Source organism: Vicia villosa, linkage group LG7, assembly GCF_029867415.1.
Source record: "Vicia villosa cultivar HV-30 ecotype Madison, WI linkage group LG7, Vvil1.0, whole genome shotgun sequence".
NCBI classification, from domain to species: Eukaryota; Viridiplantae; Streptophyta; class Magnoliopsida; order Fabales; family Fabaceae; genus Vicia; species Vicia villosa.
The window spans coordinates 93,012,786-93,040,454 of record NC_081186.1 but is presented as its reverse complement, the minus strand read 5'-3'; the positions used below and the strand labels follow the sequence as shown (position 1 = coordinate 93,040,454).

At 34.9% G+C, this 27,669-nt stretch overlaps 3 protein-coding genes across 5 annotated transcripts; 2 read left to right on the top strand and 1 right to left on the bottom strand.

The window, feature by feature from the left end:
• LOC131617846 (reticulon-like protein B8) lies at positions 1 to 2,858 on the bottom strand. Of its 2 annotated transcripts, none has more exons than XM_058889100.1 (6): positions 2,745 to 2,858; positions 1,146 to 1,333; positions 874 to 1,054; positions 627 to 768; positions 424 to 493; positions 1 to 311 (listed from the first exon to the last, which is right to left on the bottom strand). In XM_058889100.1, the coding sequence occupies exons 2-6, from the start codon at positions 1,318 to 1,320 to the stop codon at positions 148 to 150; spliced, it is 732 nt and encodes a 243-aa protein (XP_058745083.1). In that variant the 5' UTR covers positions 1,321 to 1,333; positions 2,745 to 2,858; the 3' UTR covers positions 1 to 147. The 2 variants fall into 2 exon arrangements, with proteins under 2 accessions (XP_058745083.1, XP_058745084.1); XM_058889101.1 differs by having other exon boundaries at positions 2,661 to 2,791.
• Positions 2,859 to 9,410: 6,552 nt separating this feature from the next.
• Positions 9,411 to 11,175, top strand: LOC131615887 (oxygen-evolving enhancer protein 2, chloroplastic-like). The gene is made up of 4 exons (XM_058887067.1): positions 9,411 to 9,796; positions 9,992 to 10,224; positions 10,366 to 10,416; positions 10,695 to 11,175. The coding sequence occupies exons 1-4, from the start codon at positions 9,535 to 9,537 to the stop codon at positions 10,953 to 10,955; spliced, it is 807 nt and encodes a 268-aa protein (XP_058743050.1). The 5' UTR covers positions 9,411 to 9,534; the 3' UTR covers positions 10,956 to 11,175.
• Positions 11,176 to 22,796: 11,621 nt separating this feature from the next.
• On the top strand, positions 22,797 to 26,580 carry LOC131615886 (WD repeat-containing protein 26 homolog). Of its 2 annotated transcripts, none has more exons than XM_058887065.1 (5): positions 22,797 to 23,074; positions 23,762 to 24,606; positions 25,109 to 25,210; positions 25,476 to 26,102; positions 26,216 to 26,580. In XM_058887065.1, the coding sequence occupies exons 2-5, from the start codon at positions 23,830 to 23,832 to the stop codon at positions 26,432 to 26,434; spliced, it is 1,725 nt and encodes a 574-aa protein (XP_058743048.1). In that variant the 5' UTR covers positions 22,797 to 23,074; positions 23,762 to 23,829; the 3' UTR covers positions 26,435 to 26,580. The 2 variants fall into 2 exon arrangements, with proteins under 2 accessions (XP_058743048.1, XP_058743047.1); XM_058887064.1 differs by having other exon boundaries at positions 22,798 to 23,066.
• The last annotated feature ends 1,089 nt before the right edge of the window (positions 26,581 to 27,669 follow it).

The window sequence follows — 27,669 nt, the reverse complement described above, 5'->3', positions numbered from 1 at the left end:
TGAATTATTCAAAAAAGACTCAATAATGAAGCTGAACATAACACAAATATTAGAGCTAAAGTATAAGCAACAAATTCAGATGTGTCCCAATTTCATCACAAGTGAGAAATGCATACTAAAAATCAAGCCATTTACATAAACATGAATCTACTCAAACTTCTTTAAATTTCCCTTGGGGATTTTGCTAAGCAAACCAGAATCCACCTTCTTATACTGATTTTGCATCTGATCAAGTACCTTGTACACGAAGTTATCGATCTGATTGTCGTACCTTTCATACAGAACCGGGAGCGTATGCGCAGCAACAAAACCTAGAAGAAACAAAAAAAAAAATACAGCAATCATGTTCAAGTATTTATGACAAAAAAAACATCGACTAGAAAACATCGCAGTTGAACTTCTTAAAGGAGAGCGATCTCTCACCGATATAGATGACAGTCAAGAAGTTGCACCAGCCCCCAATCACAGCACCAGCCCATAAACTTATTATAACCTGCATATGTTTTAAGCATTATCGCAAATTCGATTAATGTATTTTGTTTTTTTTACTTCTTAACTATTGTTTTTAGCATGGATATGGATTGTAAATGACAATAACAAAGTAAGAATGCATCTAGAAAACTTACAAGAATAAATTGCTTCAAGTTTCCTCCACATGAAACATCTTGAAGAACCCTCAAACCACGGTTAATCTCAGCACCAACCGCAGTTGCAATATTTACAAAGAAATCTTCAGGAAGAACCAGACGAGGAACTTTAGACGCCCTCCTGTCACCACAAAGAAAAAAGCTTTTTTTAAAGCTGTAAAATAGTGTAATACGTTTAGATGAAAATCGGAAAACAAAAGGGGAAAAAAATCAATGCTTGAAAAACCTGTTAAACACGCCGGAAGCATTTGTCCAAAGAAACTGTACAGACATGACAAGAACAAGACCAAGGAAAAGAAGAGATAGGAAATTATAATTAAGCCATTCAAAAAGCACCCATATAGCTGTTGCCACGGTTAAAACGCTAGCAGAGATCTTCTTGTTCCTCCATAACAAGACATCAGCAGCTACGTCATTCAAAGAGGAAAAAAGACTTAAAAATCTGAAGCCAATATGATAGATTTTACATGAAATTCGCTAGAAATGACAATGCCATACATTTTCCACCGCCTAAAATATGGTGCACAGGTTTCTCGCGTCCAAACAATCTATTGAACTGGGAGGTCATTGAGTTTGCTGTCACATCTTGAAAGTATGATGCAGATTTTTGCTTCTCGGCAAGTGTTTCCACGAAATTGTTGAGAAGTTTTTCAGCACTAATTTTGTCAGACATTGTTCCTGGAAATCTAACAAGTAAAAAAACACCATAAGTGTTGTTATGTAATGGCTGTCATGTCTAACAGCATTGCAAACATCAATCACCATTTATGGAAAAAAAATATCAACAAACATAATGTGAATGTAAGAGATTCAAGCTTTATATAAGAGAAAATTTTATAACTAACTCAAGTCAACATTCACAAAGTAAGACAAAAAGTTACTCCTTTTTCTTAGGATGAACTACAAGGACAAACTAACATAACCGAAAACACCTTATGAATTACATAATAATACATTTCTCAACGACTCCCTCACTGATAGGCTTTCACTCGTTCCGAATAAACTCACTTGAACAAAAGAGAACTCAAACTTAAACATGAAAACCTGCAACTTTCGTAATGGACTTCACAAAAAATGTCTTCAAAATTCAAATGCGAACTCAATAATGGAAGTAAACATTAACAGATTATATTTTGCCAAAATCATGTCCATTATGATTAAGCCAACACTCAACACACAATCACACACACCACAGGCTGGTCTTCATGATAAGAGAGGGCGAAATGTAAAACATGTATAACATGAAGGAATTAATGTCAGAAACTTAATCAAATCTACATGCTTAATCGATATCTTAAGATTCTTAACTTAGCATTCACACTAAAGGTTCCAAAAGTTCAAGACATAATTCACACTCAAGGTTTAAAAATGATCTACAACCAAAATTATGTTCACAACGTCAAAGCTTTTCTATCTCTCCAACTACATAGAGGCTTCAATTCATTGACCATATTTGACCACAATTTTCCACAATATCAAGGATCAGGAACACAATTTAAACCTTGTTCACATTTGCATTTTATTCATACAAAAGAGAGAACGGAAAGTCAATTCAACCATGTTGAAAAAACACTTTAGCAGGTAGGTCAAACATCACAAAACACCCGAAATTAAAAAAGTATTAAAAAACACTACCACCAATAATAACAATAACAATACTAAAAAAATTGATCTCCACTCTAAAAACAAAGAACCAACCAAGATCACAACTAGAAAAAAAAAATCTTTTCAAAAATTAAATTAAATTAAAAAGCAAAAAAGCAAAAGGGGGTTTCACAAAAAATTTATCTTTTTATCTCTTATCCATCTAAAATTCAGAGGCTTAATGAACTGCATTTGACAATTGACATACAATGGCATGCATAGATCATTAAACAAAGAAAATCAAACTCCATTTCAATTCTACAAACACCTGCAAAACCTAACTGAACAGTTTTTTTTTTAGATAATTGAACAACACAGTGTAAAAAAAATTGACAAAAAGTAAATTGAAGAAATGAATTGAGAGAATACGTAAAGTAAGAAGCGTGAATAGATGGAAAAATGTGAGTGAAGATGAAATGAAAGAGATGAAGTGAATGAGTTTGAAGATCGAACCAGAATGAGGTGAGGGAAGTAGAAGCAAAGTACTAGTTGCAATGAAGTGAACTGACAGAGAGAAAGGAAAGATAATTTATGACAAAAGGATGTGGCAATAATAATGTGTTTTACAAAATAAATAAAAATGGAATATTTATTTATTTAGGGGGAAAATCGAATTTATTTATTTAGTCTAGTGTTGCATTTATTTAGAAACTAACGTTCCGTTTTTTTAATATGCGTCCAAAAAAATATAAACAATTGTAATAATCAATTATATATATATATATATATAGAGGAGGGATCAAATTACACCCGAAGAGTTACACCACGAGTTACACTCATTCAATAACTACATTTTGAATTAATATTTTTTAAATTCAACCGTTGGATTGAACTATAGTATCATATAGATCATACCTATAAAGTTTGAGCTTAATCTATAATGATTTACTATGTCATTGAATTACATCAAAATTAACGTTATATGAAAGCTCATTTTGACGTTAATCTTTGGATATCTTGATCGTATAACAAATCATTATAGAATAAGCTCAAACTTTATAGGTATGATCTATATGATATTATGTTTCAATCCAACGGTTGAATTTAAAAAATATTAATTCGAAATGTAGTTATTGAACGAGTGTAACTCGTGGTGTAACTCTTAGGGTGTAATTTGATCCCTCCTCATATATATATATATATATATATATATATATATATATATATATATATATATATATATATATATATATATATATATATATATATATATATATATATATATATATATATATAGGGGACGACTCAAGTGAGAACACTTGGTTATTATGAGAAATGAGAACAATGAATCACGACCATTAAATTTTAATTTTGTTGATTTTAATGGACTGGATTGGTTTCTCTTTCTATGTTGATTTAAAATAAATATTAAGAATCTAGAAAGAGAAACCAATCCAGTCCATTAAAATCAACAAAATTAAAATTTAATGGTCGTGATTCATTGTTCTCATTTCTCATAATAACCAAGTGTTCTCACTTGAGTCGTCCCCTATATATATATATATATATATATATATATATATATATATATATATATATATATATATATATATATATATATATATATATATATATATATGGAGCATATCAAGTGAGAACATTTTTAAATGAGAGATGAGAGAAATAAATATCAACCATTGGATCCATCAAGAGAGAGAATGACAAAACATTAATGTGTCATATTTATATAAGAATGTGAGAATGAATTCGAACCATTGGATTTTTAAAATAAATGGTGGAGATTATGAGTGAATTTTTTTCCCTCTCCTATATTTTGAAATAAATGATGTAGGAGAGAGAAAAAAATGATCCACTCATAATCTCCACCATTTATTTTAAAATCTACTGGTTCAGATTCATTCTCACATTCTCATATGATATACTATATATATAGGGACGACTCAAGTGAGAACACTTGGTTATTATGAGAAATGAGAACAATGAATCACGGCCATTAAATTTGATTTTAATGGACTAGATTGGTTCCTCTTTTTAAGATCCTTAATATTTAATGGACTTGATCTTAGAAAGAGGAACCAATCCAGTCCATTAAAATCAAATTTAATGGCCGTGATTCATTGTTCTCATTTCTCATAATAACCAAGTGTTCTCACTTGAGTCGTCCCCTATATATATATATATATATATATATATATATATATATATATATATATATATATATATATATATATATAAAATTGATTATTACAATTAGTGAGTACTTTTAAAAACGTTGATAAATATAATTAAGATGTATATTAATTTTTAATTCGCATCCCTATGGTAAATGAACATTAATTTGTAAAGAAGTTGATGACTTGGACAAGGAACAATACTACATTTACAACTTTAAATTGAATACTCATATCAGAAATTGATTTGATGTAAGTTGGTTTTCATATACATCTTGAATTGAATGACTATGAACTACTTTGATAAGTTCATTGTGTTTATGAAAAATCATTTTCGATGATTTGAATGAAACGTGTGTTGTCAACATTAAGTTTTGAATAATTCCAAACCTGGTCAACAAATATTAAAAGTCAAATTGTTTTCGAACATGACAAGATATTAACATGTACTAATAGAATTCTTAGAGTATCCATGTTTATTATATTTATTTAGGTTTTTTAAATGAACTCAACTAAATTTTTTAAATATTCATTAAAAACTCTAACATAAGTCTTACCGGATCTCATAATATATTTCACATTTCACTTTCGAAAAAGAACCAACGCTCTTTACTAGGAGAGCGTTGCAAATTGAGGAATATTTTTTTTAATCAATTATCCACCAGTTTTGACACAATGACTTTGGTAATAGTATAGAAACGATATACTTGAACCGATAATCATGTTCTTAGAGACTCTTGTGTGTTTCTTATTTTTTACTATAAAATCATGGAGAGTCAATAAACATATATCAACCATTAGCATATTGCCGAGTGTCAAGACATTCATCCCAACTGACATAATTATAAGCACTCAATTTATAAGATTTTTTTGTGGAAAAGAATGGACCACAGTGAATGTAGCCCTTCAAATAGTGAGTTATACAGTGAAGCAATGCCAAGTGAAGATGAAAATGAGAATGCATGAGTTAATTTAGTTATTGAACATCAAAAGATAGGTAAAGACAAGTAAAATCCATGTAATTAAGGATGCCTAGAAGTTGTTGACACAATAAGAGATCCAACAAAAGATCACCATCATAATGGTATTTATAATTAACATAAGGTACAATCAAATTAGTCAATTAAATATCTACCATATAAATCAAATATGTGACATACTTGTGTTTATGTAAGAGATGCTCTTGGATTTAGAATAAATCTCGAGACCAAGAAAATAATGCATGTTACCTAAATCTTCCATATGAAATGAGGCATGTAACTATTTTTTAAGTCTTTGAATGGAAGCATGGTTAAAATCAGTAATAACCATATAATTAAGATACGGGAGAAACATGACTATATTATGTACTTGTTAAAAAAATATAATAAGGGGTAGCATTCTGTTTGTAGGGTTGTCTGAGTGTTACAATATGTTTATATGTTAAGGGTTTGCTCACGCGGGGTGGTGAGAAGATTTGTATATGGCTTTTTTGAAGAAATTAGAGATTTTTCTCCCATTTTAGGCCAGAGAGCAATTACTCTGAATCCCTTATCAAAAATGTGGAAAGGATGGAACTCGTTCTCCCTTGAACTATGTGGGAGAAAATTTTCCACTCTCTCTCTCCCCCCCCCCCTCTCTCTCTCCAATCAATCACCTCTTGGACTCATCATCACCCACGTTTATTGAGAAAAATGGGTGGTGTTCAGGCGGCCAAAGCCCAATAGGGCGGCCTATCACCCAAATTTGTGCGGCTTCATGCCCCGTATCGGGTGGTATATCACCATGTGTTGGATGTCCGACCAACGTTGAGGCAATGTGTTTGTACGTTTACTCATGGGTGTTCCTTCTCAAGATCTAATAAAATTATCCAAGTACATAGTCCCTCAAGTGCGAGGTCTTGGAAAGGGCGATGTAGTTTAATTCAAGTGTTATGCAAGTTCAAGCATCTGCGACATGGGCTGTTTTGGATATACCCTTGATATAATGCCTAAGGTGATTTCCCCTAAGGAGAGACTTTCAAAGTTGAGTCCCATAAGTGAGAATTTTATAGTAGAGTCCTCACGCGAGACTTTGTTAAGGCAAGTTTTCAAACTCTTAGGCCTTTGATTTTGTTTTGTTGCCTCAATGTAGGGGCTTTGCAACATTGTCCCTTTCGGAATCTCTTTTTAATGATAATACTCATGCCCCATGCCTAAGAGGGTTATAATTTCCACTCTTAATTCATATGAGATGGCCTCATAAGGAGGTCTCGATTCCTCACTGAAAAATGAGTTCTGGGAAGGGCGAGATGATTTAAATCTGTGAGATATTGATCTATTTGTAAAGAGCGCATCCCTGAGACGAATGGGAAAGTTTCTCAAGTGTAGCACTAGATGACGAGTCCCTCAAACGTCAAAACATTTGATATTTTAGATATGTGTACCTTTTGTTCATTATTTTTTCTCCATTTGTAAGCTTTTTTTCAACCACACCCTTTAGTGTTTATAAAATGTTCAGAAGTTATGGCATTTATTCTCATGTTATTTGGATTTTCCTACAATTACTTTTGTGGTCTTTTCCTTTCATGTCGCGTTGATTATATTAATTTCTTACTGGGGAAAGTCCCTTTGGCATTGCTTGGGGAAAATCTATCAAGCATTGCTTGAGATTCTCTTGTCGAGGATCCTTCAGTGAAAGTCCACAGTGAATATACCTCGTTGGCGGCAAGGATCCTTGAGTTAAGGTACAACATATATTGCCTCATAGGGAGGCAATGATCCTTCAGTGAAGATCCAACATATAATTGTCTTGTAGAACGGTAAGAATCCTTCAGTGAAGGTCCAACATACAATTGACTCGTAGGGTGGTAATGATCCTTCCATGAAGTTCCAACATAAAACTTCCTCGTAGCCAGAAAGGATCATTCCATGATGGTCCGATATACAATTGCCTCATAGCGCATAAATAATCCTTCTATAAAGGTCCAACATATATTTGTCATACTAGTCTCAATATTATTCATCTCATGAGTTTCTAACAACCATAATTGAATGAGACCATTTATCTCAATTATATAAACAAATATTGGTGTGATATAATTATTAATAAGTAAAGTTTAGGGACAACTATATGCTCGAAAGAGGTTATAAAATATAATAATTCAAAATACGAAGTATGAGAAAGAATAAAACATTCTATCCATTTAACGATTGCACTACATAAGAAAATAAAATACAAATGATGATTTCTTGTTATGAATTAATAGTTCACTGAATTTTGATCCTGACAAGCTTGAACTGCTAACGAATTTATTCTAAACCCTTTCAAATATTTAGCAGCCATGACATGGGAAGATCTCTGCATTGAATTATATAATGATAGCTCCGAGATGACTTAAGGCTAATGTCAGTTTTATCAGGGCTCATACTGGACTTCAAGTATACTGGATAAAAAATTAAAATGAGGGTTCTACTTGCGGAAAAAGTAAAATGAGGGGTATCCCTATGTTTGTAGGGTTGCCTGAGTGTTAGGGTAGGTTTATGTGTTGAGAGTTTGCTCACGCAGGGTGGTGAGAAGATTTGTATATAGTTTTTTTTATAGAAATTGGATATCTCTCTCCCATTCTAGGAATGAGGTATATATATAAGGCCTCTTGGTTTTGGACCAGAGATCGATTACCTTAACTTCCTTATCAGAAACGTGGAGAGGAGGGAACACATTATCCCTTAAATCATATGGCAGACGATTTCCCCGTTGATCACCTCTCTCTAATTTATCACTCCTTGGACATATCATAAACCACATTTGTTGATAAAATGGATAGTGAGAGTTAGTTCAATGGGATCAACCCTAATATGGTGACATATCACCTAAATATGGACAGTCTCATGCCACATATTGGGCGGTTAATCACCACGCGTTGGGCGCGCGACTAGTATTGAGACAATGGATTTGTATTGCATAGTCATGGATGTTCCTTCTTAAGATCCAATAAAGTTATCATAATGCATATTACATAGATGTGGTGTCACTAAATATAGAGGAAACATATTGACTTTTAGTAAAAGAGTTAGACGTAATTTCTCATACTATGTTATAGGTGCATGTTTCAAATCTATAAGGAACCTTTGGCTATGAGCACCTTTAAAATAAAATAACACACCTTAATAAGGATTCATATAAATATCTTCAGTCAGGTCACCCTGAATAAAATAACTCTTTGCCCCCATGCTTCCTTTGAGGGACTCTCCCCATACTTTGCTCGCAGAACCTCAAAATGGTGATGTGCAAAAATTAATCACTTCGTCATTTCCAATACCTCGTGCTTGAGGGACTGTGAATTGAAACAATTTATTTGGGCCTAAAAAAGGAATGACTCATTACAAAAATGCACTTTTGGTAATGCTTAACTAGGGATAAAAAGTGGGCTAGCACACAAAGCAGATTTGAGCGCCCGAATGGAAGCGCATAGTCGCTCGACGAGATTTGAATCTCTCACCCACGATTTTTCTCACATCACACATTTGTATAATGGTAAAAGGATATCAAAGAGAGAGCAAAACCGACTCTTAATGATCTGAGAGAAAGAACTCTCTATCTCACGCTCTTGACGATGGAATTATGGGATTTGTTGTTAACAAAATCTATAAATCTTTATAAATACATTAAACCCTCAAGATTGAGGACATACACAGAAAAAACGTTTAAAATAATTACGTGAAAAGATCCTCTTTCTTTCAGTATTCTACTCTAAATATACATCTGAATTTAAATATAGTCAAAATAAAAAATATATACAATTTGGTTTGGTTTAAGAATTAAGATAAATTCTTTATAACTTTTATGTATAGTACTTAATACCAGGGGAGTATAGCATGAAGAAAATAACAAGAATACATGGCAAAACGTGGTTCCAATCATAGCCCTTACTACCTTATCCAACACACACAAAATCTAATCCAACCATCCATTTCCAACACTAAAATCCAAAACCAACCATAATCTCACTGTCACACAGCAACAAAATATACTCGAACATTCTAAACTATTCCAACTCCACAACCTGTCTTAAATAAATTAACTATCATGATTTTGATTAACAGAACAAACAAAGAAGAGAGAGTGATAGCTAGCTAACTGCTCAAAATTCAATGGCTTCTACTCAATGTTTCTTGTCCCACCCTACACTTACTACACCTACTAGAACTACCAAACTCTCATCACAAGGCCAAGTTGTAGTAAACACAAAACCAAATCAGCTTATTGTTTGCAAGACTCAGAATCAGAAGCAACTGATCCATGAAGATGATTGCAGCAACATAATCTCTCGCCGGTTAGCTCTCACCGTGCTTATTGGTTCTGCTGTTGTTGGCTCCAAAGTCTCACCTGCTGATGCAGCCTATGGTGAATCTGGTATTTTACTTTCTCACTATGCTTATTTGCTTCTGCTGCTCTTGGTTAACGACGATCAACATGTTTTCATACCATCTGTCTTTAACACTTTTAGTTTCTTAGCACCCGAGATAGTTGATCTTTTACCGAGAATCCAAAGAATTCTGCATGTCTCATAGATCAATGTAATTTTTAAGAGAATTGTTTTGGTTGCAGCCAATGTGTTTGGAAAACCAAAGACAAACACAGACTTCTTGCCATACAATGGAGATGGATTCAAACTATCAGTTCCATCAAAATGGAACCCTAGCAAAGAGTTTGAATACACAGGTCAGGTTGTTAGATATGAGGACAACTTCGATTCAACAAGCAATGTTGTTGTCACTGTGACTCCAACTGATAAGAAGTCCATCACTGACTATGGTTCACCTGAAGAGTTCCTCTCTAAGGTGCGGATCGTTGTGATTGGTTTGACAGTGTAAAAAAATTTGATAGTGATGGTGTATATTATAGTTTTAAGACAATAACAAAACTTGCTATTACTTGGTGGTTGAAATTCAAGATCAAGACTTGATTTTTCCACTTTGCAGGTGAATTATTTACTTGGAAAGCAAGCCTTCTTCGGGGAAACGCAAGCTGAGGTAAGCAACTCAAAACTAAACACAGATACTCCTAAAATATATGAAGCACATACACCTGACACCAGGTCTAAAATATTGGTGTTGGACACTGACACATATCTGATACTGAACACGTTTTTGTTTAGGGGTGTCAGTGCTACATAGCCTATAATCATTGTTGATATCCTTAAGTTCATGTCTCCTTTGAAATCAAGGAAACAGAAGTATGAGTTCATAGAATAGATTCTGTTCCAGATCATTGCTTATATCCTAACTGAGTATGAACTTCTAATCATCAGGGCGGGTTCGATCCGAACACTGTCGCCACAGCAAACATTCTGGAAACTTCAACACCTGTGATTGATGGGAAAAAGTACTATGTTTTGTCTGTGTTGACAAGAACTGCTGATGGAGATGAAGGTGGTAAGCACCAAATAATAAGAGCAACTGTGAAAGATGGAAAATTATACATATGTAAAGCTCAAGCTGGAGACAAAAGGTGGTTTAAAGGAGCAAGAAGATTTGTGGAGAGTACAGCAAATTCTTTCAGTGTTGCTTGAGAACTTAATAGAAGGTTATATCATATATGAATGTGTGCTGCATGTAAATCAATAAATTCCAAATGCTATGTATGTTTTGAGTTTTCTAGAGTCCCTTTTGTTATTAAGTTTCATTATGTGGACTTGGTATGTGAATGCTTAACTTGCATGGCATTGTAAAAACAGCCTCTATAGTTTCTGCATTTATGCAATTTAGTAGTCATGAGGACAGTTTGATAAACATTGCATGAACCACATTTCAAATATAGTTAGTAATATCTGAAATACAAAATTGAAACTTGAATAGTTGTTTGAACTTACCACAATAAATTACAGGGTATATTCAATCACATTTTAAAGTATTTAAAATACTTTTTTATAAGATGAAAGGATTTTAGTATTCAATTAAGATTATTGGTTAATCTAATTAAGTTTTGTAGTATTTGATTATGATAATAAAAATTCTTTTTAGGTAGAGCTGTCAAAATGGGCTATCCGACTCATTTAGGATCGGCCCTTATGGGCCTAGACTTTTTAGGGCTGTCCGGCTCATTTAAGTTCTTTATAATCAACTACCATGACCTTTCCTAGAAACTGATCCAACAATTTTTATCAAGTAAACCCCGCAAAGTGTCCATTATGATCTTAATCATCGTACATAAAGGGCATGTGGGAAGAAATGAATATTAGGGAAATGCTTGAGTTACAAAGCACTCAAGTGATCTCATTATATACAATCAAGAGAGTAATTACATGATTAAGATTGAAGCTATTTCCTAGGTACACGTATGTAATTTACAAGGCATAGATTCCTAGACCCCTAGATACATGAATAGGCACTTAAATTATATTTCCAATAATTCCAATAATTGGAATAATTCCACTAATTCCAACACTCCCCCTCAAGTTGGTGAATGGATATCAATCATTCCCAACTTGCAAGTCAGTTGATTGAAACGATCAGGTGGCAAGCCCTTTGTCAACACATCTGCTAGTTGATGTCCAGAAGGAATATAAGATGTAGCTATTAAACCACTATCTAGTTTTTCCTTAATGAAATGGCGGTCAATTTCTATATGTTTTGTCCTGTCATGCTGAACAGGATTATGAGCAATACTTATTGCTGACTTGTTATCACATAACAACTTCATAGGCCCTTCACATTGTATTTTCAGATCATTTAGAATGATCTTTATCCAGAGTAATTCACAGATTCCTTGTGCCAAAGCCCGAAATTCTGCTTCAGCACTTGATCGAGCAACTACATTTTGTTTCTTACTTCTCCATGTGACAAGATTTCCACACAAGAGGGTGCAAAATCCCGAAGTGGATCTTCTATCACTTATCGATCCTGCATAGTCAGCATCGGTGTAGGCTTCTATAGTTAAGTTTCCGCCTCTTTTGAACAATAGTCCTCTTCCCGGAGTAGTTTTGAGATATTGTAAAATGCGATCAACCGCTTGTAAGTGTCGCATCCTTGGGTCATGCATAAATTGGCTCACCACACTGACTGCATACGCCAAGTCAGGTCTAGTGTGTGCCAGGTAAATCAACTTCCCAACCAATCTTTGATATTGAATTTTGTCAACTTTGGCACTCTCTTCTTCAAGGCTCAACTTGTGGTTTTGCTCTATAGGAACACTTGAAGGTTTGCATCCTAATTTCCCTGTTTCCTGCAAGAGATCGAGTACATACTTCCTCTGAGAAATGAAAATGCCTTGATTCGAGTAGGCAACCTCAATTCCCAAGAAGTATTTGAGTTGTCCAAGGTCCTTCATTTCAAATTCTACCGATAGTTTTTCCTGTAGCAATTGTCTCTCTATCAAGTCATCTCCTGTAATAATAATATCATCAACATAGACAAGGAGGATAGTTAATTTTCCTTTTTGTGAGTGCTTGAAAAAAAGAGTGTGATCTCCTTGGCTCTGCTTGTAACCTAAGTATACCATTGCTTTTGTGAATCGTCCAAACCATGCCCTAGGAGACTGTTTTAGTCCATATAAGGCTTTCCTTAATCGACACACCTTATTGGATCCACATGTAGGGCCAAACCCAGGTGGGATCTCCATGTATACTTCTTCTTCTAAGTCTCCATGCAAGAATGCATTTTTGACATCAAATTGATGCAATTCCCATCCGGAGTGAGCAGCAAGAGATAATAATATCCGAACAGTGTTCATTTTTGCAACTGGAGCGAAGGTTTCTTCATAATCTATGCCATAAGTCTGTGTGTATCCTTTGGCCACTAGTCTAGCTTTGTATCGATCAAGTGATCCATCTGACTTGTGTTTTACTGTATAGATCCACTTGCAGCCAACTGGTTTCTTGTCTTTGTGTCTCTCAACAATCTCCCAAGTTCCATTTCTTTCAAGGGCCTTCATCTCCTCATTCATAGCTTGGACCCAATTTTGATCTTTCAATGCCTCTTGAACAGATGAAGGAATAATCACAGAGTCAACTGCAGAAATAAAACTCTGATGCTGCAAAGAAAGATTTTTTGTGGAGACAAACTGGGAAATAGGATACTTAGCACAAGATCTTTTCTCTTTTCTTAAAGCAATAGGCAAATCATCTTTATCAGTGTTACAATTTTCAGAACTTTTAAACTCAGTAATAGGTGGGTTAATTTCAGTACTTACCTCTGGTTCAAGTGATTGAGGCTGTTTCTGGAGTAGGTCGAGTTTACTTCTTCTCTGGTACACCAAGGTTGGTTCGCCAGCCTTAGTTTTTCTGGGAAGGGTTGAAGGTGATGATTCTTCCAACGAAGGAGGATCCGAACCAGAAGTGGATGACTCTAAGGTAGGAACTAAGGGCTCAGACTCTGATGAGGGTATAGAATTAGGACTCGAAGTGGGAGACTCTTGTAGATCTAGAAACACAGACTCAGACTCAGATTCCAAATCACTTGAATTCTCCCCCTGAAGCTGAGGGTGAGTGAAGTAAGACACATTTTCATGAAACGTGACATCTTTGGAGACAAAGTGCCTACGACTAGGAGGATGGTAGCATTTGTATCCTTGTTTATTGGGAGCGTAACCAACAAAGACACATCTGACTGCACGAGGGTCCAACTTACTTCGATTTTGTTTGTGAATATGGACAAATGTTACACAACCAAACACTCGTGGCTCAAGCTTTGAAATATGAACCGAGGGAAACTGATCAGACAGAAACTGAACAGGACTGATGTTACCTAACAGACGAGATGGGACTCGATTAATCAAGTAGGCAGCAGTCAATACTGCTTCCCCCCAATAGGATTTGGGAACAGACATTTGAAAGAGAAGAGCTCGAGTAACTTCAAGTAAGTGACGATTTTTTCTTTCTGCGACACCATTTTGTTGAGGTGTGTCAACACATGTAAATTCTTGGAGTATTCCATGTTCACTCGAAAATTTTGACAAGACATGATTTGTATATTCTGTGCCATTATCAGAGCGAAGTCTCTTAATGCTTCGTCCAAACTGGGTGTGCACCATATGATAAAATTTAATAAACAGTTGTGGGACTTCAGATTTGTCCTTCATCAAAAAAATCCAAGTGACTCTAGTACAATCATCAATAAACGTAATAAACCATTTTGCACCAGTAACATTAGAATTGGGTGCGGGTCCCCAAACATCAGAGTGAATAAGATTAAAAGGTTCAGTACTTTTATTGCAACTAGGAAGAAAAGGAACCCGATGATGTTTAGCAAACTGACATATATCACAGTTAAATGATTCGACTGCATGATATAAAAATAAAGTTGGAAACATAGACTTAATTAACGAAAATGGGGGGTGTCCAAGACGTTTGTGGAGAAGCCAAATTTGTGCGGCAGATTGGGAAGACTCAGACTTTAAGCAAGAGGACAACACCTTCGGACCATCTGTTTTTCCAGAGATGTAGTACAACCCTTCCTTTTCCTCACATGCCCCAATCACCCGATCCGTTGGAAGATCCTGAAAGACACCATAAGAGGAAAAAAGAGTTACTTTACAGTTATGATCACGGGCAAGTTTATGAGCAGATATAAGATTGTGAGAGAGTTTTGGAACATGCAGCACATTTTTCAATTCAAGAAATGGCTGCAATTGAACATTGCCAGAACCCTCAATGCGAGCAAATGAACCATTAGCAACTGTAATACATCTATTGCTTGTAGAGGGAGTATAAGAAGAGAATAGTGTGGAGTCGGGTGTCATATGATCAGTGGCACCAGAATCAAGAAGCCAAGCATCTTTGGGAATAGTACCATAGATGCTAAAAGAACGAGAGCATAAACCCTTACCAGTCATTACTAGAGAACAAGATCCAGAGGGCTTACTGAGAGATTCGAGTAGGGACTTCAACCGATTCAAATCATCCGTACTGATAAGAGAGTCATTTTCCACTGTTTTGGAGTTTCCTGTGTCGGGAGACATTGTGGCAGCATGGGCTTGGCTTTGACGTATACCTTTGAAGCCTCCAGAGCGGTTGAGAACATGGTTTTTCCCATGTAACTTGAAGCACCGGTCCTTTGTATGACCTGTCCTTTTGCAATGGTCGCAATAACGATCATCTCTACCGGTCTTACTGGCGGGTTGCTTTCCTGCTATGTTGGCAACAAGGGCAGTACCTTCAGAAGGTTTGTTACCAAGCATGACGTCACGACGACTTTCTTCTCCCCGCACAATGGAGAAAACCTCAGCAAGTGGAGGAAGACGATCCTTGCCTAAAATTTGCACTCTAATGGGGTCATAATCAGAATTCAATCCAGCCAGGAACTCAAAGATTCGATCGGTTTCAATACAAGTATTCAAAGCAATCGTGTCGTTGGCGGTTTCCATCTTGAGAGTTTGGTATTGATCCAACTCAATCCAATAACCTTTCATAGTGGCAAAATACTCAGAGACAGTCATGGTTCCTTGTTTAGTATTGAAGATCTTGTTCTTTAGATCAAAGCGGGCAGAGAGGTCCTGTTTCTTAGAGTATGTTTGCATCAGATTCTCCCAAATATCTCGTGCAGTAGGAAGAAACATATACTGACTACTAATTTCTGGAATCATACTATTCCACATCCATGACATGATGAGTGAGTCTTCATTGTCCCAAAGAGTGAAGCCGGGATCGGTGGCAGGGAGTGGGTCACCTTCAATGTGGTTCAATTTTCCCCGACCTTTCAAATTTGCACGCATGAACTGGGCCCAACTGAAATAATTCTTCCCATTGAGTCGATGACTTTGATGCAGAGTTGGTAGCGAGTTTGCCGTCATGAGGTTTGATGATTCAACAAGAGGTGGTGGGGGTGGTGGAGGATTTTGGACACCACCATTATCATTCTCTACCTCCATCTCAATAAGTCAGATTGCTGTAAGTTGGAAAGAAAAAAAAACAGCAACAGTATCGGACAAACAAGCCAAAGAGAACTCAAAAAATAAAGATTCGGAAATCAGAGAATAGAACTCTAAAACAGATTGAGAGAAGGTCAATCAACAATTTGTAACAAAGGAGGGTGGCGAAAAAAAGGTCGTAGGGAGGCGTATAAACCACAAGCGCTGGGACGGAAAGAAAAGGGTGGCGGCGAGTGGCGGCGAGTGGGGCAGCGGATGGTGGTGAGATTTTAAAGGGTGGGTCGGAATGTTGTGGTGAGTTTGATGGTGTGGGTGGTGAGGTGGGTGGAGCAATGTAGAGAGGTGAATAAGATAAATTCTAGAAAGGGGAAAGAGAAGACAAAAAACGTTGCAATGAAGGCAACAGGGAAAGAGAAAAAAAAAAAAAAATTAGGGCTGCAATGAAGGCAGCAGTTAACCTGCTCTTGATACCATGTGGGAAGAAATGAATATTAGGGAAATGCTTGAGTTACAAAGCACTCAAGTGATCTCATTATATACAATCAAGAGAGTAATTACATGATTAAGATTGAAGCTATTTCCTAGGTACACGTATGTAATTTACAAGGCATAGATTCCTAGACCCCTAGATACATGAATAGGCACTTAAATTATATTTCCAATAATTCCAATAATTGGAATAATTCCACTAATTCCAACAGGGCATTTAGAGTCCTTACCCGAGTATCTGACGTGTTTCAAAAAATCCACTATAAATGTGGTAAATTCAAACCGAGAGATATTCGTGGGAGACTTTTAGAATGGAATCAAGATTGAACACTTCAAAAAATCCCTCACCCCAAAACTCACAGACTCGGTGGAGGAGATAATAGCAAGCACATAATGTTATGTAAAAGGTGAGGAAAACAACGTGGAGAAGAGTGTTTACAAAGTGACTTCAAATACAACAAGGGGTGGTTTGTGATAAAAAATAGTTTTAAGAGTTAAAAAAAATATTGGTTTTACTTGATTGGTAAGAGATAAAACAGAGATCAAGCGTGAAAGATTAAATAACGAAAACTCTAAAGACACAGGGGAAATGAAATAACACACTAGAAATTATATTAGTTAATCCTTAAACCATGTAGTTTGATCCAGTCCCCAAGGATTTATCCTATTAGGCTCCACTAACTACTAAACTTTTATCACAAGATTAACTCACATCCTTCTTACACCAAACTTTATAACTTCTACAAATAAAAAAATTTATGACAAAACTTTCACCTCACCCAACAAAAACGAGGTATAATTCTAAGACGCGCCATGTTTCATTTTTATCTTTTTAAAATACAATCTACTCCCTTATTTTAAAAAAATAACCGAGGTAAAATTAATTCAGGGCATACTTTGAATCCCAGCAAATATAGTAAGTAATATCTGAAATACAAAGTCCGGCTCATTTAAGTTCTTTATAATCAACTACCATGACCTTTCCTAGAAACTGATCCAACAATTTTTATCAAGTAAGCCCCGCAAAGTGTCCATTATGATCTTAATCATCGTACATAAAGGGCATTTTGAGTCCTTACCCGAGTATCTGACGTGTTTCAAAAAATCCACTATAAATGTGGTAAATTCAAACCGAGAGATGTTCGTGGGAGACTTTTAGAATGGAATCAAGATTGAACACTTCAAAAAATCCCTCACCCTAAAACTCACAGACTCGGTGGAGGAGATAATGGCAAGCACATAATGTTATGTAAAAGGTGAGGAAAACAACGTGGAGAAGAGTGTTTACAAAGTGACTTCAAACACATCAGGGGGTGGTTTGTGATAAAAAATAGTTTTAAGAGTTAAATAAAATATTGGTTTTACTTGATTGGTAAGAGATAAAACAGAGATCAAGCGTGAAAGATTAAATAACGAAAACTCTAAAGACACGGGGGAAATGAAATAACACACTAGAAATTATATTAGTTAATCCTTAAACCATGTAGTTTGATCCAGTCCCCAAGGATTTATCCTATTAGGTTCCACTAACTACTAAACTTTTATCACAAGATTAACTCACAACCTTCTTACACCAAACTTTATAACTGCTACAAATATAAAATTTTATGACAAAACTTTCACCTCACCCAACAAAAACGAGGTATAATTCTAAGACGCGCCATGTTTCATTTTTATCTTTTTAAAATACAATCTACTCCCTTATTTTAAAAAAATAACCGAGGTAAAATTAATTCAGGACATACTTTGAATCCCAGCAAATGTAGTTTATGTTTTTTTATCTTTCATAGTGGTGTCATTCTTTTTTTTTAAAATTTTTTATTTGTAAATTATATTATCTATTCCTTTGATTTCTTTAATAACCGAAGGGTTAGATAATTAGATTTTACTATAAAAGCACTCGTAAATTATGTTTTACCTTAAACCTAACTCATCTATAGTCGCTCCAAAATTTTACACATCATTCTTTAGGATGAACTGCAAGACAGAAAAACCTTCAAGGTTTTGTGTTGTATGTTGTTCTTCTAACACCAACCTTGAACAAAATATTTTTTTTCCGCTCTTGCAATCTATCTCACATAATGGTGTTGTTGTTGTTGTTGTTTCCACCTCTTGCAATACCCTTGTTATATGTTGGAATAACATTCCTACATTCTCAATCAAAGAAAACACTCCATCATTTATTGCTTTCATCAGTTGACAACATTGAGAAATTCATTCCTAAACATACTGTAAATTTGAAGCAATGTTGTTGTTTCACAATACAAGTCCTTTGTTTGTTGAATATTGCAGCATGCAAAGAAAGTTGAAATTATATTCCTCAGGGGACAGATGTCAAACGTGATGTCCTAATAACTAGGTTGACTTGTTAAACATGAACTTCACACAATTAACACAGTTTAACTTGTACAAGATGATGGAGTAGAAAAGCAATAAATAACACAATCAATTGGTAAGCCAATTTGATGCAAACAGTTCCTACATCATGGGGGTTGACTTTCAACCCACGAAAGGAAATTCACTATTAGTAGTTAAGTACAATAGTCTTATAAGCAACAATAAACCTTGTGTTGTTCAATGCCTCTTCCTAACACTACCCAATTACTTTCTATTTAGGACTTTCCCTAAATATGAGACACCCTCTCACTTTATTTTCTCTTAATCACTAAACCCTAGTGATCAAATTCAATCAACAATATAAATGATGTTGAATTTACAACTTAATTAGACAAACCTACAACTATGCCGAGTTACTAAAACATAGTGTGGTGTACATAAAATAACAAGGACTCTTGTAACCCTATCATTATAAAATCTTTAACTTAAATGTTTGTTTTCCAATGTAGGTTTGAGCTCCTTATATAAAAAAGTATTTTAGACTTTTCTCCTTGGATATTTGATTTGATTTCATCCAAAATAGTTGCAGAATTTGTTATTATTTGTTCCATAAATCTCTCTAACAAGATATAATTTATTACATTTCAAATTTAAATTTAAACCTCCATTTAAATATGTACTGATCCTCATCCAGCTGTCAAATAAATCTCCTACTCATATTTCTAGACCAATAGCAATAAAATCTGATCCAATTTTTCACCAGAAGATATTTTAAAATGCAACAACATTGACCTGTTCCGCAAGGCCTAGATGTCTTACCAACATGTTTGGACATTGCATTTAGCATGTGGCCCTTCTGCACATCCATACACCTTAAGCAAGATAAATTAATGTTGAACACTTTTAACACTTAATCATGTTGTTTTGCAAAATGCAGTCAAACCAAAAGGAACTAGAAAAGTGGTGAATGGTAAAAAAAATTGGAATAAGAAATAATACGTGTTACTTTCAATTTTTTACCATTCACCATTTTTTGCAAGTAATATATTACCTCGATTATTTTATAAAGTCGGAGAGAAAGATCCTGTTTTTTTTTTAATTTTAAAAAGACATAACATTTCTCTTCAGTTTTATAAAAGAACCGAGGGGTATAGTTACTCAGTTAACCTACAACGAATCTATGCCCTACACTCATATATAACGATGCTCAAGATATTGCCAACACACCAATCCATAAGAAACCCTCTACATCCAATAAGAAAGCGAACATCACCATTGTATATCTTGGACATGAAGATGAGAAAAACACAAGAAGGGGGGTTGGATTATGTTAAAATTTTCTTTTTTAATTCTTTAAAATCTCTTATCAAATTTTGAACACAAGATTAGAATCTGAGTCAAAGTCTGATAGCACTGAAATAAAGGTTTAGAGGTAAAGAAGAATAATACAAATGATACATCCTGGTTCCTCCCACAAATTAGGAGTAGTCCAATTACCTTACACATCCAAGATATTTTCACTACAACAAAATTTGATTACAAATGCTCAAACATACAAGCAAGAGACTTCCAAATGCTCTAACACAAAAGTAAAAGACTTTAATGCTCAATACCTATCAGGGGTACCCTCTTTGGTCACGGTAGGCTAACGAAGAAGGAAGCGAGGGATATGCTGATTGAGGAGCTCGGGGCTGATCTTGAGGACGCGCTTGAGGAGATTGAGAGGACCTGCGGGGCGCACGTTAGGTTTCACTTCTTGGCGCGATAGTACGAGGCCGAGCTCCTTGCGGCACAGGCTGTTGATGGTGATGAAGATTAGGTGGATATACACAGGCACCGGGCGCTGAGATATTACTTTCTATATTTGTTAGGCACCTAGATGCTTGTGGACACGAGCTCGTCGTACATAAACGTCATTTACCTGACGTACTTATTAGATATCGCACGTGTCTGGGAGTAAGCGACTACATTGACGTACACTTACCACAGACTCGGAGAGGGATACCTTTGGAAGGCAAGGACTATGGCAGGTAGTTGTATCCTTATAGTGGTAACAATCTTACACCCTTATATTTTTTTTCTCAAAGTTTGTTATATATTTGTGATAATATGTTTGATCTCCGTGTTTTATTTTCAAGGTTGGATACTAAAGCACTTCCTATACATTATTGGCTGGGGAGAGGCGTTGGGTTACACTAAGGCCATGCCGCGTGCTAGAGCCTTCGTCCCCCTCATAGGGAATCAAGTGTCGGATCCTTAAAGGCGTTGGCTTAACCACATGGCCGCTGAGGACGTCCGATATGACTTCTATGATGATCACCGTGAGACGATTTCGTGGGATGACATCGTCCTATACTCTGGATGGTTGGCTTCCAATTCGATCATTATTGTTCGTTATCTTTCGGAGCGCGTCATGCGTCAATTTGGCTACCAGCGGACGATACCCCGCCACCCTTAAGACTTCGCTCCTATCGCTATAACCCGTTGGTAGCTAGATGATGTCAGGCATGTAGTGGATGGTATGATTAGGCTAGCAGATGAGGCATTTTTGTATCATCGATATCGTGCCAGGAGAGGTGGAGCACTTGACCGTAGAGGCAGAGTAGCGAGCGACGGTATGGTGGATGCAGAGGCGGGGCAAAAGGCAGAGGAGGGGCGCAAGATAATGTCCGACACACAGTAGTGATGTCTGTGATTTTTTTTATATCAGTATTTTGATTTCATTTATGTACGTTACTTTAATTATGTATCCGACATGTTGGCCGACGATTTATACGATGCATTTTTTTCTTCTACTATTTACTATTGCCTTTAAATTGCATTACTTTAATTTATTATAATTTGATTTTTCATAAATGTTATAAAAATTGAGTTTTTGAGTGAAATGCATATGATTTAAAAATATAGCAGAATGTTCCGTAAGTACATCTACGAAACACTCTGTTTTTAACATGTTCTGAAGATGTAACTACGGAAGAATTGCTGAACTAAAATAATTTGAATTAAACCAACATTTACAATATTTTTAAACGTTTTCGTAAATGTACTTACGAAAATAAATAGAAATTTTTAAAAAAATATGCTCCAAATGTGCATCTACAAAAATAAATTCGTCAGAGAGAATTAAAGAGTATAATGAGATTTTTTTTTAAAGTAATTGAAAGACATGCATGGTTAATAACTTTAACTAAATAAAATCATTACTCACTTTACTTTTGCTTGCTGTATAAAAAGATATTTTCCTCCGTCTCTCTGTCTCATACTATTCCTTTGTCTTGATTTGGAAACCATTCAATTGACAAGACATTTACATTACATTGATGTCACCGAAAATAGTTCAAAATCTCCACTATTCCCATTTTCTCTACCTAAAACCTTATACCTATAAATATACCCCTTAACCTTCCCAGCTTACACTAAACAACATTATTTTGGCATTGCACATATAAATTAACAACAACAATAATAAATAAAATAATAATAATAATAATTAGTGAAGAAAATGCATAAAGTTTCGTGTAGAAGATAATGGTTTAACAAGGAAGGAAGGTATATACTATATTCCAATTACCAAACTAAACTGTAACAGAAGGGTTATAATCGTCATTTCAAAAAACTTGGAGACGAAGTATTAAAACTTACGTTCATACCCAAAACTAAAAGATAAGATATCAGAAAAGTATAGAGAAAAAAAAAACCAGTAGAATAATACTAACAAATAATTTATTTACCCACATTATAATTTACAACATTATAAATAAAAATATAATAATAATCTTATTATAATTTATATCTCTATATCATTTTGAGTATCTCTATATGATTTGAGAGAAGGTTTGAGATTTTCAGCGTGGGTTTTCTAACTGAACAGAAACCAAGGTTCCCAACGCAACAACAAGACGATCACGAACGAGAATCGGTTCTACTCATTTCGCTGGCAAATCACAATCGCACATCGAAATTTGATTCCGATCGTTTTTCTCTTTGTTTGGTAATTCGGTGGATTTTTCACTTTATATGATTTTCAAGTTATCAGATCTGTGAATTCTGATGGTGGATTGTTTTATTTTATAGTTTTCCGGTGACTCTTTGAATGAGAGTTTTTTATTTTGATTTTGATTTTGTTTTTAATAGTAATTGCATTATATATTTATTATTGTTAAATTATTAGTTTAGTTTTGATTTTTAGATTAGGATTATTTTGATATCGGCATTACACAATCTGTATAGAAATGTAATTGGTATAAACATTATACTTAGAAGTAAGATAGCTTTTATTATTGTGTTTTTTTTTAAATTTTTTTTGTTTAATTATCTATTTATTTGATGAATGTGGATGATGTTTTAGGTTTTATTCAGGGCTTGATTTTTGCTATTAGGATGTTTGGGTTGGCTTTTTCGAAGAGCCAGAAGAGCCAAAAGATTCTGATATGACTTTGATGTGTTTGGTTATTCTAAAGTAGAATTGAGTCTGTCTCTAGAATTGATTTTACTTAAACTAGAAGCTAGAAGTTGTAACTTCTGAGTATATACGTGATTTTTATATTGAAATTTTTTGTTTAACTTATTTTTACATAAATGTATCCAAACATAAATCAATTATGTTAAAATCAATTCTGTCCACTGCCCATCCAAACACACATTATTGTTCTAATGAGTTTGATTATTTGACTATTTTCTATGCAGACAATTTGTTGATTGTGTTATTTTTCTGATTGCTGAGATTGTTATATATGGACTGAGGTGAACTTTTCATGGGAGGTGTGGACGATGAAGAACCAGCTTTGAAACGTATGAAGCTTTCCTCGAACGGACTAGTTGGCTTGTCTAACGGATCATCTTCTGTAGAGCCTGTTGGAGGAGGGTTGTCTAGTGACTCTATGGCTCGGACACTTCCGTCTAAAGAGGATGAACAAGTTGTCGGTTCCAAAGGGGTTATAAAGAGAGACGAATTTGTTAGAATAATTGCAAAGGCGTTGTATTCTCTTGGTTATATAAAGAGTGGAGAGCGTCTTGAAGAGGAGTCTGGTATAGCTTTACACTCGCCTGGGGTGAATCTGTTTACACAACAAGTGCTTGATGGAAATTGGGATGAGAGTGTAGCCACATTGCGTAAAATTGGTCTGACGGATGAAACTGTTGTTAGATCGGCGTCGTGTTTGATATTGGAACAGAAATTCTTTGAACTTCTAAACAAGGATAAGGTTATGGATGCATTGAAGACCTTAAGGGAGGAGATTACTCCACTTTGCATTCTTAGTAGTAGAATTCGCGAACTTTCTTCCTGCCTAGTGTCTCCATCACCTAAGCAAGATGTTGTGAAAGTGAGGTCTAGGTCAAAGCTTATGGAGGAGTTGCAGAAAATGCTTCCTCCAACAGTGATGATACCCGAAAAAAGGTTGGAACATCTGGTTGAACAAGCCCTTATCTTGCAACAAGAGTCTTGCCCATTTCATAACTCAATGGATATGATGTCATTATATTCTGATCATCATTGTGGAAAAGATCTTATACCTTCTAAAACAGTACAGGTTAGAAAGTTACATGACTAAATTCTAATACATTGTCTTATTGTTTTCTTAGTAGATGTTAAGAAATTGGGATATTTCTTGTTGACGGACTTGTTAATCAGTAATAGCATCCCCTTTTCATTTGCCTGCTGTGAACTGGAACTCTGATAGCTTTCTATTGCCTTTACATTTTTTGTTTATAGATGCATTGTTTGCTGAGACTGTTGTATGCTTGTGCATCACTGTTATCCTGTATCTTTTTTCTTTAGTAACAAGTTAATGATGCGATGTACTGGATTTTGTGGATCTAAACTGCAGCATCTTGCAAATGGATGTGATTCTTGTTGAGATCCGGGATTTTTTATTTTCTTTGGCTGCTGTCTTTGCATCGAAGGAATCTTAATGACTAATAAGAATTGTCTCTGTTTTTCACACAGCAACCTTCCTGCCATTAATTTCTATATAGCTCGAGTGGTATCTATATTCTGATTTTATTTTATTTTCCTGCAAAATATTGTAACAGATATTAGAGAAACATGATGGGGAAGTCTGGTTTGTACAATTTTCACATAATGGAAAATATTTAGCTTCAGCATCAAAGGATCAAACTACAATCATCTGGGAGGTAATTTTTTATTTTTATATGAGAATTCTATTTGGTTTCTCCGTTCTCTTATGTTGTTTATGTACACATCAAATGTTTTTTCAGTTCCAGTTCAAACTTTGAAATCCTAGTTATAATTTTTTCCTTCAAATCACAGCCACATGCCTTCACTCATCAATGCGCATAATTGCTAACTCAGACATGTGCATATGCATACACATGTAGAATATGACTCAACCCTACGACATTGGGTTTTGGATTTTAATTTTGGGTCTTCTTTTTAAAGGTTGGCGTAAATGGGCTGTCTATAAAGCATATATTATCTGGTCACCAGAAACCCATTCATTCTGTTTCATGGAGTCCTAATGATGAAGAGCTACTCACATGTGGAGAGGAGGAATGTGTTAGGCGTTGGGATGTCTCTACTGGTAAGTGTGTCCAAATTTATGAAAAAGCTGGTGCTGGCCTAGTCTCCTGTACATGGTTTCCAGGTGGAAAACATATACTTTCTAGCTTAAGTGATAAGAGCATTTGCATGTGGGAATTAGATGGGAAAGAAGTGGAGTCTTGGAAAGGACAAAAATCCCTTAAGATTTCTGATTTGGATATAACCGATGACGAAGAAGTGATTCTAAGTATATGTAAACCCAATACAGTACTGCTGTTCAATAGAGAAACAAAGGTTGAGAGATTTATTGAAGAAAACCAGACATTAACTTCTTTTTCTTTATCAAAGGATAACAAATTCTTGCTGGTTGATCTTTTGAACCAAGAAATACATCTATGGAATATTGAAGGTGATCCTAAGCTCGTTGGCAAGTACAAAGGTCATCAGCGCGCTAGGTATATTATAAGGTCTTGCTTTGGTGGACTTAAGCAAGCTTTCATTGCTAGTGGTAGTGAGGATTCACAGGTATGGATCTTTATTCTTCGCTGAGAATGAACGCAATTCCTTGAAACAAAACGGCTTATAATTTACTAAATAAAATTCTTAAACTTTAGTATGCTCACATTCCATGTTTGTAGGTTTACATATGGCACAAAAGCTCCGGAGAACCAATAGAGATATTGCCCGGTCATTCGGGATCTGTTAATTGTGTGAGCTGGAATCCAGCTAATCCCCACATGTTAGCCTCTGCGAGTGATGACCGGACAATTCGGATATGGGGCCTTAACAGTCTGGATAAGAAAAAGTACCAAAATGGACACAGCAATGGCATCCATTACTGCAATGGAGGAACTTAGATGACATACTCATTTTCAATTGATAAATCTTTTTAATTATCATTGCAATTGTGTAAATACCATTACTGTCTTCAAAAGTAGACATTTATTTCAAAACATGCATGTGACTTTTCATAAATCTCTTAATAAATTGTTGTTTCATTTCATTCATAAGCAGTTAGTTGTAATTATGTTAGTGTGTTAACATGCAATTAGAACTTGCAAGCAGTTACTACCAAATGAATTAGGCTCATGGAAATATTCTTTGTCCAGTTTTACTTTATTTGGCAAGTTCTCTTTTAGGGTATAGAATGCATGTGATCTATTTCTTTTGGCGTGAGGGTTACGGATTCTTTTGCCTATTGCACATGCCCAATTAGTCCTACCTTTTTCTTAACCAGCATCCAGAATTTTCTGTGCATAGCTCACGGTAAAAAAAATTGCCACCCATGGCTAAAATATTTATTATGTTTGATATTATGCATCCTTTATATATGGATAGGTGTGAGTGTGATAATGAATTCGGTGGATTTAAATTTTGCCAATTGAGTTAGTTAGGTCTGGTAAAAAAATTTAATTCTAATTCTAGCGGTAATTGTAGTTTGCACTTTTGTTTCTTATAGGATGTGTGAAGTTCTCCTCATATAATTGTCAGAGGGACTTTGGATGAAGCAATCAAAGGGAATATATGAATATCGTGTTCTTGAGAGAATTAAAATGGTTAAAATGATAAAATCTATGAGGTATTTTTGTATGAAGTATTTTTGTAATGATATTTAAAATTAAAGAATTTGAAATTCTTTCTCATATAATATCAAATTAGTTAATGTTATTATTTTAAATTTTGTAAGTAGGTCTTTATTTTTTAAATTTGATCTTCAAAATTTTTCAAAAAATTATAAATTAGTCTTTAATTTTTAAATTTTACAAATTGGTTACTTTAAATTTTAGAAAATGCGAATTAGTCTATATTTTTTAAATTAACTCTGGAAAGTTAGAAAGTGCTTCCTTATATACGTGGATGCCGTAATTTTAGATATTAAGTTTCAAACACAATTTAAATACTCTCTCATTATTCATATACTGACTTGAGCGTTGAAGTGTTAACCTTGTAGGTACGCCCCCGCTCTGTCACATTGAAAACTCTTCTCTGTTGTAGCTTCTGTGATTCCACATATTTATGATTTAAGAACGGAACAGTGGTGTCGCATAGGGGAAACAACACTTGATTCCCGCGTATCTTACGATTCCCCATC